Consider the following 12285-nt stretch of genomic DNA (forward strand, 5'->3'; position numbering starts at 1 on the left):
CTGTTTATTACATTTTCTTTGATATTCCCTTTGCCTCTGTCTTTTCTTAACACAGTGTCATAGCTAGGCTTGATGTCATAATTGAGCGGTTGAGACGTCATAGCTTAGAAGTTGTGTGTCAGATTGAAAACATTACATAGCATGGATTTTAGCAACATATTTAGGAAGAAATTTGCAGTTTTAGCTCTATCAAGATGCTTAGTTACCATCTCTATCTTATGACAGGACAGAAATTATTTTTTACTTACTTTGATATCCTTTCACACTGTGAGAGAATATCATTTTTGGTATTCTTTCACACTGTGAGAGAATATCACTTTTATTCAATAAATAAATCACAGTATTTCACTGTTGAAAATGTAATAAATATATGTACTAAATGACTTAAAAAATATAATTACAACCGATTTCTGGTTATGGAATATTGATATTCAAATACCGATAATCAATAATGATGTAGAATATAGATCTCTGATATTTGTTATGAAATTCATTTAAATATATTTTTTTAAAAATTGATTAAGAATTGAATCCGGTGCTTTTAAAGCTATATATTTATTGATAAAACGCATAAATCAACGAGAAAGTTCAGTTGATCTAAGGAAAGTGTGTCTTTGAACTGAATCTTAGTTCCCTTGCATCTCCCTTAGTTAATCAGTTCCACATAAATTTTATTGTTGGCATTTTCCTCCTTTCTTCTGTCCTCATTATATGTAATTACCGTAAAACATTATGTCCACTACTTATTAACCATTTTGAGAGAAGAAGAAACTGAATTTCAACGGTTGTCATAGTATGATTAACTCATTATGCAGGTGTATAGAGATGATGCGTCTCAGAATCTGAATGCATTCAACATATATCAGGCACATTGTAAATGGGTGGAGTCTGTGTCAATGTCTAAATCACATATGCATACTTAGAGGTTTAAGTAAATCCCCAGCAATTTCAGGAAATTACAATTAAAGAAGAAATCTAAGAATGAATATTAGTACTCCTCCAAAGACGCTGGCTGATTTGGGTAGCCGTTTCACAATTTCACTTGTGACGCCGGTTTATTTTAAAAGAGTTTTTAAGTTCAGCTATCTTGAGTGCTTTTAGCGGGAAAATTTAGATATGTTAAAATGAATGAAGGAGACGAATTCAACTCATTTGAGGAGTTTCAAGACAAACTACTACAATGGTCTGCAACTACAAATGTGATTTGGGTTAAAAGCCACAGCAAAACTGTACAAAGTGCTAACAAGAAACTATCATCTAAATCAAAAGCATTTGACCAAAAATTCAAGTTTAGAAACGTGCTGTACAGGTGTAAACATGGAGGCGCACCAAGAAGATCTGGAAGAGGGTTACGACCAAATCAAAGGTATGTTCACTTTGAATTTATCATGACTTTCGGTAATGACAGTTGTGGTTTGAGTTAGATTACCGCTTAAAAAATTTGATAGAATATAGGGGGTTTTTTTCTAACAAAAATAATATAAGTTCTTAACTCATGTAGGTTTTATTTTATTTAATATTTGGAGAAAAGAACTTCCAAAATCCACCAGGACTTATATCAAAATGGCACCCATTTATTAAAAAAAAAAAAAAAAAAAAAAACCGAACTGGTTTACCGTTAAGGGAAAGATCGAGGTACTCTTGACTTCCTAGACTCTCCCACCCCCTTTCCTGAAACGGTAAAATGTTTTTTTCGTGTTTAATTACTGCGTGTGTCAGAGGTCAAAGGGGGGAGGGTAGTGGTGTACATGTACCTTGTATTAATGTTAAACATACGTTCAATATAATATTGAGATAAAAAGGAAGATATTGTCATAATATGCACAATGTTCAAGCACCTGAATTACGGAATAAGTATGGAAATAAAAAAATTACTCCAGTTTAACTTTATTGATTGTCTCTACTTATAAATACAGGTTCGGTATTTATAATTTAAAAAAATCAATAAAACTTGACATACTTAAGTGATTTCATATATCCAGTTTTTGATACAGTAAAATACTAGTATATTCAATGAAGTATAAAATCCAGATTCTCAAGACTTGATTGATTGATTCATTCATCTATTTATTTATTTTGCTTGTCAAAAATACAATACAGATTTAGGTAGTTAGACAGAACTATGCAATCAAACAAAAAAGGACACTAATTGTTAAAAGTTCAAGAAAATTAACATTTATTTATTCTCAAGTAAACGGTATATGTACGTCACTATCGTGAACTTATTTTTGTTCATGTTTATTTTTCTTACAAACAATAAAAACTTATAACACACGGAATCACAAGAAAATATAATTGTACCCATTAAATTGTTTTTTTTTAAATTGACGTCTTATAAAGTATATCAAGTATATCATATCTACAACATGAAATAAATGCATTGTATAAATTAGTTAAATTGACGAGTTTGCGAAGCAAACAAGTCTCCGCCCATTTGATTACCCACGATAAAATTTACTTTAACTGACTTGTATCAAAAGCCAATCAGACAGCTCGGAAAATTGCGTCCATTTTTCTTCCCAAAGACAGCCCCCTAAGCATCTTTTATTCCGTAATAAAGCCCGCCAAATTATCGGGGATTTCCGCAACAAAGCCCGCGAAAGTCGAAATCTTTTCCCGTTACTGCAGCAGAAATTTGTTGTTGCTACAATAGACTTTCAGAATATTGTCCGTAAATATTCTTTAAACGTTATTTAAAGACTGACTTGTAGATAATATTTCTCATAAAACTGCATTTTTTAAGAGTGTCGTCGATTAATATTCAATCTGTATTTGATAATAATTTGTCATCATTGCAATCATTTTCAACTACAGATTGAAAATTAATCAACGACAAAAGCATGCATGAAGTCCTTTAGGATCTTAACAAGTTGTCTGAAACAGGCACGTAGTATTTGTATTGTACATTTGTTTGTTGTACATCACGTGTTTATGTATACGTCAATTTGTTTGTGTTGGAGAGGACAATCTAAGTTGGTAAAACTTGTGTCCAATCCTGTTGATTATGTTTCAATAAAATATGTTTAAATACAAATACTTGGTCTATCAATGCATCTTAGCCATGTTATAGGTAGTGGTTAGCTTATAGGTAGATAACGTGTCGCATCCTACTTAAAGGTCACTGTGACCTTTAATTAAAGTGAAATTTAAAATAAAAACTATATATTTTTTTTTAACTTTAAAATTACACAAAGCCAACAGATGTAAGAGTATTGCAGTAACCTTATAAAAAAAAATGTTAAATCAAGAAAATACATGTACACATTTTTTTTCCCATGATATACTTTTCAGCAACCCATAACAAATGTAATGATTTCTTTGTGTCAATAACAGAAGGAATTCCACTTCTCCCATGGGGTAATTAATATCAAGAAATGATCAAGGAGAATTTGGATAAAAGAAAATTGCATGTCAAATTAGAGATTTATTAATAAGTTTAGAGTAAGGAGATTTTTGGTAGAGCATCTAGCTCTTATCAAGCAGGCGTTATCTTGGGAATTTGACAGAGAAAGTCTAACCTCTAATTGCAATTGATAGTTTGTCTGAAATGAACTGAATTTTATTAATATCTTCACAATTTTAAAATTGTATACAAAGATAAACATAAATCATGGTGACAAATTAAAAAAAAAAGTTTTATAGCATGCCTGAGTATGAGAATAGACAAATAGTACAATTATAGATATATGTATATTATATTCTAGTTCGGGAAGCACATTTTAGTAATGTTGTTAACAAATGTACACAGTTTTTTTTATACCTCCCACAAACGAATTTTTTTTTTTTGGGGGGGGGGGGGGGGTATATTGGAATCAGCATGTCCGTCAAATTTCAAATGTTAGTTCGTTTTTGCATATTCTGAAGTTTAGATTCTTTGAAAAATTTTGAAGGTCTGAATACCATTTTTGTTTAAATTGTTTTAGTAAAGTGAGTTTAAAGGTCTGACTTTGCCAAATATTTGAAAGTCTGCAACTGTTTAGAATATTCAAGACATTATTTATCCAAGCAATCTTCTCGTCATTTCATTTAAAATATCACTTAATTTGAAAAGTGGACTTGTTTTTCTTTCTTTTCTAAGTTTGTTTATACCAAATTGAAATAATATGCGTTTGTATTTCTAAGGAAATAGGATGCCAACCGAGTTCACAATATATGATAGTCAGGAGTAGATTGTTTATAAGGTTCAGAAGTAATTTACTAAATTTTAGCTGCACTCTGTCTACAACTGCATAGTTCGAAAATCCCCATATTTCACATCCGTACAGCAATATAGGCTGAACAATTTTATCAAATAGATTTAACTGACAGGCACTAAGCATCAGAAGGGGGGGGGAGGGTACACCCCCCCCTTTTTTTCCAGACATAACTTTTTACTATTGAATATGTTCATTGAAAGGCCGATTGCACCCCCCCCCCCCCCCAAGTCATACCTTACTATTTCATATAACATGACACATTTAATTTTTATGTTTATTTCAAATGTCCTTTAAGTGTTGAATAAATGGTATAATCTAATTATATATGAATGTACTGAACATTAATGTGATCAATTCAACCTGGATATGATTTTAATTTGCAGTTCCTTCAAGCAAGAATGCAAGGCAAGACTTTTCCTCTCTATCAACAAGGATAAGACAAAGCTTGTGGTTCAGACTTTGATTACTGCTCATAACCATGAAGTTAGCAAGTAAGTGACTGCCTCAAATTTTATCTAATTTTGATTTTATCAAATCAATATATTTGTGTGTTCTCAATAAAAATTATATTTCATACAGTTTATTAATTTTGGTATCACTTACGACAAATTGCTGAACAAGTTTGAATTTTCAATCAAACGGAATGAATAAAAAGCTCTCTATCCAATATATATATATATATATATATATATATATATATATATATATATATATATATATATATATATATATATATATAGTGTGTGTGTGTGTGTGTGTATTGGATGTGTCTGTGTGTACATGTATTTTAAAATATATTTAAAATTTGCATTCAGAGATGCTTTTAAGCACTATCCAGAACAAAGGCGGCTAAGTGAAGTGAAGAAAAGAGAAGTAGAAACTATGCTTCAGCTAGGTGTAAAAGTCAAGTATCTAAAAGAGCATGTGGAAAAACAGCAGAATCAAATAATCACTCTTAAGGACCTTCACAACATACATCAAAAGGCCAAAAGAGAAAGAACAGGGGAAAAGTCAGAGGAAGAATTACTGATGGATGAATTACACCAGCTTTGTAAGTATATAAAGTCATTAAAGAATTACAATGTATGTAATCGATTGTAATACAATGTACCTAAATATTGTTAACTGATCTCAATAATACTACTTAGATAAAAAACATGCAGTCTGATGAAAGAATTTAGAAACAGCAGAGAGAAAAGTAGATGAACATAAATTAGTCCAAGGGGATTAATCATTTTGTCTGATGTTAGAAGACATTGAAACAGATTGTTAGATATGTTGCCTGACTTAAATGATATGTTAATTTATTGACCCCTGGTGACTTTAAATTGATTGATTAATGTGATCCTGATTAAGGAGGAGGGAGATTAAATGTATGGAATTTGTGCTCCTAAAACAAATAATCAAATATAGTTTTTTTTGTTTTGTTTTTTTTTAAAATTCCCTTTAAGTAGTACTTTTATTTCTTAATAAATTCCAGGTGAAGATGACCCTGATGCTGTCATATCAGTTCAAACTAATAGTGAGGGGGTATTGGAGTTTCTTCTTCTGGTAACAGGGGATATGAAACAGACATTTGCCATGTTTCCAGAGGTTCTGATGATTGACTGCACTTACTGCACAAACAGGTTGAGAATGCCTTTATTTACCCTACTAGTTGAAGATGGAAATGGGAGTGGCCAAACTGTGGGATATGCCTTTATTACTAATGAAACCGAGAACACCCTCTCAGCTGTCATGACAGAAATGTCAAGAATTCACAAATTATCAAAAGTTAAAGTTGTTGTATTAGATAAAGATATGAAAGAAATTGCTGCAGTCAAAAAAGTCATACCAGGGGCAGATGTTCAATTATGTAAATTCCATGTCATTCAGGCTGTAGATAGATTCATTAATAAATTAACAATACCTCAAGAAACAAAAGTTGATCTTAAAAAATCTTTCCAAGCACTTGTATTTTCCAAATCAAAGTCCGCTTTCGACAGATCATTAGGTCACTTGGCAGCCACTGCACCTGAGAACTTCATGGCATATTACAACAAGAATTGGGGAAAGCAACATCAAATACAGCATTGGGCATACTACAAAACCATAAAGCAAATTAATTTGGGAAACACGACAAATAATAGAATTGAGTCTCATAATCAAAAAATCAAAGATGTCCTAAAGCGCAACATGACTCTCCCTGAAGCAGTTAAGAACATCATACTACTGCACACTGGAAGAGTACATGAAATGGCCCACAGAGAGTTCAATCACACATTTAAAACTGCATACCGTCTCGGAGATGATGATGTTGTCAAAGATGATATTGTAAAGCAGATAACACCTTATGCAGCAGGTATCATCATAGCAGAATTGGAGAAAGCTCGTTTCAGCACATCCAAGAACAACAAAATATGCACATGTCCTCTCAAAACAACAATGCTATTGCCATGTAGACATATTTTTGCTAATAGGATTGAGCAAGGGGAGAGTCTTTTTCATATCCAAGATGTTGGAGAGAGATGGCATCTGGCATTCCAGAAAAAAATATGGACTAACAGAAAACGGCCAAGGACAACATCACCTGAGAATAAATTATCTTTAAGAAAAAGGTTTAAGAAGAATCCTTCAACCAAAACCCAAAAGTTTAAGGAAATTATGGTCCTGTGCAAAGCAATGGCTGATTTTGCTTCGTCGCTGGGGACAAGTGATTTTAATGAAAAGATGGACACTTTAACTAAGATGTATGATGCTTGGCTAAGTGGGGGAAAAGTCATCTTTACAACAGGTGAAGTAGATCTAGATGAACCATATCCTTTTGTGAAGACACCAGAAACACCAGTCATGTCTCCATCTCCAACTAGCAAGAACAATATGGTTCCCTCACCTTGTTCCAGTGAGAGTACAATGTATAAGGGATTGGTCTTCACCATTACCCCCATTAGTTCTTGCATCTCCACTTCTACATGAAGATAAACAAAGAGAATTGACACCCATATCTTCACCATCCTCTTTTGGAATGTACACACCAGATGGAAATGTAACACCTTTGCCTTCACCATCCTCGTCTGGAATGTACACACGAGATGGAATTGTAACACCTTTGCCTTCACCATCCGCTTATGGAATGTACACACCAGATGGAAGTGTAACACCTTTGCCTTCACCATCCGCTTTTGGAATGTACACACCAGATGGAAATGTAACACCCTTGCCTTCACCATCCGCTTATGGAATGTACACACCAGATGGAAATGTAACACCTTTGCCTTCACCATCCGCTTATGGAATGTACACACCAGATGGAAATGTAACACCTTTGCCTTCACCATCCGCTTATGGAATGTACACACCAGATGGAAATGTAACACCTTTGCCTTCACCATCCCCTTTCGAAACATACACACCAGATGGAAATGTAACACCCTTGCCTTCACCATCCTCTTTTGAACCTGACACTCTAGAGGAAGTTCCATTGACAAATCCATCACCATTAGTTACCCCCCAGAAAAAAGAAAATAAAGAAAGAACAGAGAAATTATCACCAATATTCTCTGCTTCAAAGATTACAAAAGATGATTTGCAGACATCAGTATGCAGTACTGGGAGAGCCACTAAAGTATTGCAGGATTTCAAGACTCTAAAACTGCCAAAAACACCCCCTGTAAGAGGAAATGTAAGGTTCAAAAAAGGGAAAGAAAATGTGTTCCAATCAAGACAGAGATTATTGAAAAAAAAAGAATTAAGGGGACAAGAGGAAAAGAAGAAAAAGAAGAAAGAAAATCTGAAAAGAGCAACCAAACTGGATGAAATGGAATTAATTAGAAACCCAAGGGAGATGTTAACTGACATCCAGATCAATGCTGCTCAAAAATTATTGGCAGAGCAGTTCCCTAAGGTGCATGGACTGCAGGACACAATTTTGGGCAGTAAACTTCAGTTTTCAGTTGAAACTGGTGATTTTGTGCAGATCCTTCATGATGGTGCATTGCACTGGTTAACAGTATCCAACCTATTCTGCAATGACAATTGCGTTGATATCTTTGATTCCCTTTATACATCAGTCTCAATGGAAGTTAAAATGCAAGCGGCATGCATAATGATGATTCAAGAACAAACTATGACCATAAATGTTGTTAACTGCAGACGCCAAAAAGGAGGATATGACTGTGGATTATTTGCAATAGCGTATGCCACAGATCTCTGCTTTGGGAATGACCCTGGTAGAAAAATTTATTTTCAAGATCAGATAAGAGATCATTTGCTGTCTTGTTTGGCAGAGAATAAGTTGCGTCCTTTTCCAGCTGAAGAAAGAGATGTGCAGAGAAGGGTGACGAAGTCATTTAAAGTCCCACTTTACTGCATTTGCAGGCTTCCTGACAACAAAGAAGAAAAAATGGGAGAATGTGATAAATGCAAAGAATGGTATCACAAGTCCTGCATCTCGATACCTAAACATTTATTTGAAGATGGAAAAATGAGTTCTTGGTATTGCACAAAGTGTAACATCTGATTCCAATGAGACCAAATAAACTTTTTTGCACAATTTAGGACAGATGATACAAATAAAATAAATGGATGCCTGGATTGGTATATATTTTTGGGCCTATTTTTGATGCAATGATGCAAATAATAAAATTCTAAAATATTAAGAAATTATAAACCTTCTATCATGACGATGTTCAAATTTCTACTTTCTGCAACCATCCTTATTAATCTATAATACAATTTTTTTTCACGTCAAACCCTGTTATTGTGAAACTTAAATAAAAAGTTAAAAACTATGTGGTAAAACTTGTTCATTTTACTCATATAAACATGACTTAAGTTGTTATTTTCAAATTTTTTGACAAAAGTTTGTTTGTGTCATCTGTCCTTAAGAGCTAATATCTTAATTGCAATAATTATTAATAAGTTGGGATAGTGCATTTATTGTTTTTTTTTTTTTTTTGTATAATTGCTCAAAATTTGAGTTCTAGTCAAGCACTTATTAATTTGTTAGTATCTTTCTAGTCCAAAACATCTGATGTTTTCCAGGCGTTTTTCTCCATTTTGATATTTTACGTGCCTGGTACAAAAATATCAAAATCGTGAAAAATGCCTGGAAAACGTCAGATATATTGAACTAGTATCTTTCTAGTTATTATTTAGTATTGTAGCAGTCCAGTGCTTTGACAGATTGGTTTGATCCTGATATTATTGTTGACATATTTTGTAGGAAAGTTGAGATGAATTTGTATATGTGTTATATTTACTTTACATTGCAGGAATATGTACAATTTATGCTTTTCATGTAGTTGATAGGTGATTATTGACAAATTTAAGTGAATTGCATGAGTTGAAATAGTTTGTGCACGTTTTGAGTTATGTAGAACAGGAGAAATCAGCTGATCATAGCTGTAGTAAAGTTGTGGTGTTTTTAGCTTACTTGATGAGTCAGGGTCTTTTAATTGGTCTTCTGTAATAAATAAACCATAGCTTTATTGATGAAGTCATTTTTTCTTGTACTTTAACTTGTTTTCAGTTGTTGTAAAGTTCACTGTAACGACATTGTTTACATTTGGTGGTCGTAAATTGTGAGAGGTCAAGCCCGATCGTAAAAGTTACGATAGTTTAGGATTTTTGGAGTTATCCGGTGTTATTTGTTGTATCAAATGAAGAATAATTTACTTATTTTAATTTAAGAATGTGATTCAGAATAGTTGTCTTGTATGTATTGTTATATTTTTCTATAGACTTTGTCGCTTAAGGGAGATGTCACGAGAGATTCTCTAACATTTTCCAGCGTTTCCAACATTTTCCATATTCTATATCAGGTTTTGTATAAATAGGAGAGATTCAGTGAATTTTTGCTCTTCTACTAGGATCGCATCTATAGAGAAGCTGTGTGTTAGGAGTAAGAAGAGTCAGGGATATTTTAAGTACATTTTAGGAAATTTTTGAATATTTATGGAATTATATAGGAAGTTTTGGTCAATTTTTGGTCTGGGATTGTAGAGAGGAGAGGAGAGGAGAGACCCATCGCTGTGACCGTTACAGTATTTTACAGTAGATAATACCTCATAGAATTGCTATTTTCCTTTATCCTCAAATTTTTTTTGCGCATTGTCTCTTGATCACATGCATTAAAAGATTTTTTTATGTATACCATAAACAGAAGTTTATGTGTGGGTTAAAATAAACAGATTGATCCATTTCTAAAACATTTACTGTATGTGTAAATTACGAATTTTTGTTACCCTTTCACCATTGTTCAAATTAAATGCTAAAGTCTTTATGATTTTGGACCATATATCTTACTGTACATGTCTGTTAACCCTAACACTAACAGTTCAGCCAAAATGTGCACGTCATTTACTGACATATTTTAATTATTTGACCAAGATATCATACTTGACGCTCTTTTGTAAACAAATGTTTATATTCCTAATTTATCTTTAACTTCTAAAAGTGAAATGTATAGTGGATTTGTTTTATATTTAAACTCTTTTGTCATTTGTGTAATTTGTTCTTGAATTTTTTTTTATTACAATTACAGTTGTACATGTATATGAGGAACACACGGTAGTTGCAACATACTTTTGATGCATCAATTATAAATGATTACCGATTAATTTGTAATCTGTTGACCAAGTATTAAGTCTTACAAACTGTGTGTTTCTATTTTAGCTTATATATATATATATATATATATATATATATATATATATATAGAATGGTAGATTATTTTTACCAATGCAGATAGGCGATTGCAAGTTTTTGTTGTTTTTTTTAAATTAAAAACAGTCGCTTCAAATAAATATAATCAATATAATAATTAATATTGTATGAAACAATAAATTGCTTACATTATTTTCTATTTTTTTTTAAAAAAGTGTTATTAATAACTCCATTTATTAGAAACAAACAAACATACAAACTGCCCAGGTACTATATCAATTCAAACGAATTCTGATCGGGATCGGATCGCTTAAATTATCGATTGTTTTTTCCCCTTATTTTTCTTTATTTAATGTGTTTAAATGCACCCTTTAAAATATATTAAATTGTTTAAATTGAAATTCCGTTCATAAATGCATATATTCATCTAAAGTATTTAAACGTCAAAAAATTAACATTCATGTTTTTTTGCAGGCTCAAATTAAAATTATAAGTGATCGTGTAAACAATGTCGTGTCTTCAAGAATTCACACGACGGTCTTGTATATTTATTATGGTTTGTGTATTAGCGATCGTGTACATATCTCTAGCAATGTGCGATAGCTATTTGCACGACGATCGTGTAAATAGATTTTTACTTAATATCTATTTGCATGGTCGTGTATATATCTCTGCAATTTGCAATAGCTATTTGCACGACGGTCGTGTAAATAGACTTTCCTTACTATGCGCACGACGGTCGTGTATCTATCACGGTCATACTAAAATACGCCTGCCGACGCCTGCCAGGGGAAAAAACGCCTGCCGAGAAAATCTATACGCCTGTCGTGTTATTTATTGACGAAATTTATATTTTATTAGATATATTACTTTAATAAACCATTTACTTGATGTTTTACCAAACAAAAATAATTTTAAAAGAATAATTTGGAGTTTTTCATTCGTATTCTAGTATGCATACACCGTAGAGCACGCCTGCCGAGAAAATCTACACGCCCGCGGTGTTGTTTCTCTAATTACGTACTATTTTATATAATGTAATACTTTAATAAAGTCTTTGGTTGACATTTAACTAAAAACAAAAGAAAGAAAGAAATATTTGATTTAATAAAATCTACACAAGACTTTGCAGTAATATTAAAGGAGATAACTCTTACTTCACAATACTTATATATGAATAATATTTTCCGTTCGTCTTAGAAGACTAAGAATTACTTTTATATAGGATGAAGTTGATGTATGTAAAACAAATGATTTTTTTTTCTTAAAGTTAAATATATGATTTTATGTAATTTTGAAATTTACGTATACGTCCAAGAGCACACCTGCCGAGAAAAACTATATGCCTGCAATGTTCATGGTGTTTACTTTTATAGATTATATCATTACGCATAAAGTTAACATTTGATAAATAATGAAAATGGAAAAATAAGATTTATGTTTG

At 32.3% G+C, this 12285-nt stretch overlaps 1 protein-coding gene across 1 annotated transcript; it reads left to right on the top strand.

Annotated features, from left to right (window-relative positions):
- The first annotated feature begins 809 nt into the window (after positions 1-809).
- Positions 810-7151, top strand: LOC133204337 (uncharacterized). The gene is made up of 5 exons (XM_061340061.1): positions 810-873; positions 1102-1366; positions 4580-4687; positions 5012-5247; positions 5677-7151. The coding sequence occupies exons 1-5, from the start codon at positions 810-812 to the stop codon at positions 7149-7151; spliced, it is 2148 nt and encodes a 715-aa protein (XP_061196045.1).
- Positions 7152-12285: the final 5134 nt, after the last annotated feature.

This window comes from Saccostrea echinata, unplaced genomic scaffold (assembly GCF_033153115.1).
Source record: "Saccostrea echinata isolate AGI-Se365-2 ecotype Australia unplaced genomic scaffold, CSIRO_AGI_Sech_v1 ptg000052l, whole genome shotgun sequence".
NCBI lineage: Eukaryota > Metazoa > Mollusca > Bivalvia > Ostreida > Ostreidae > Saccostrea > Saccostrea echinata.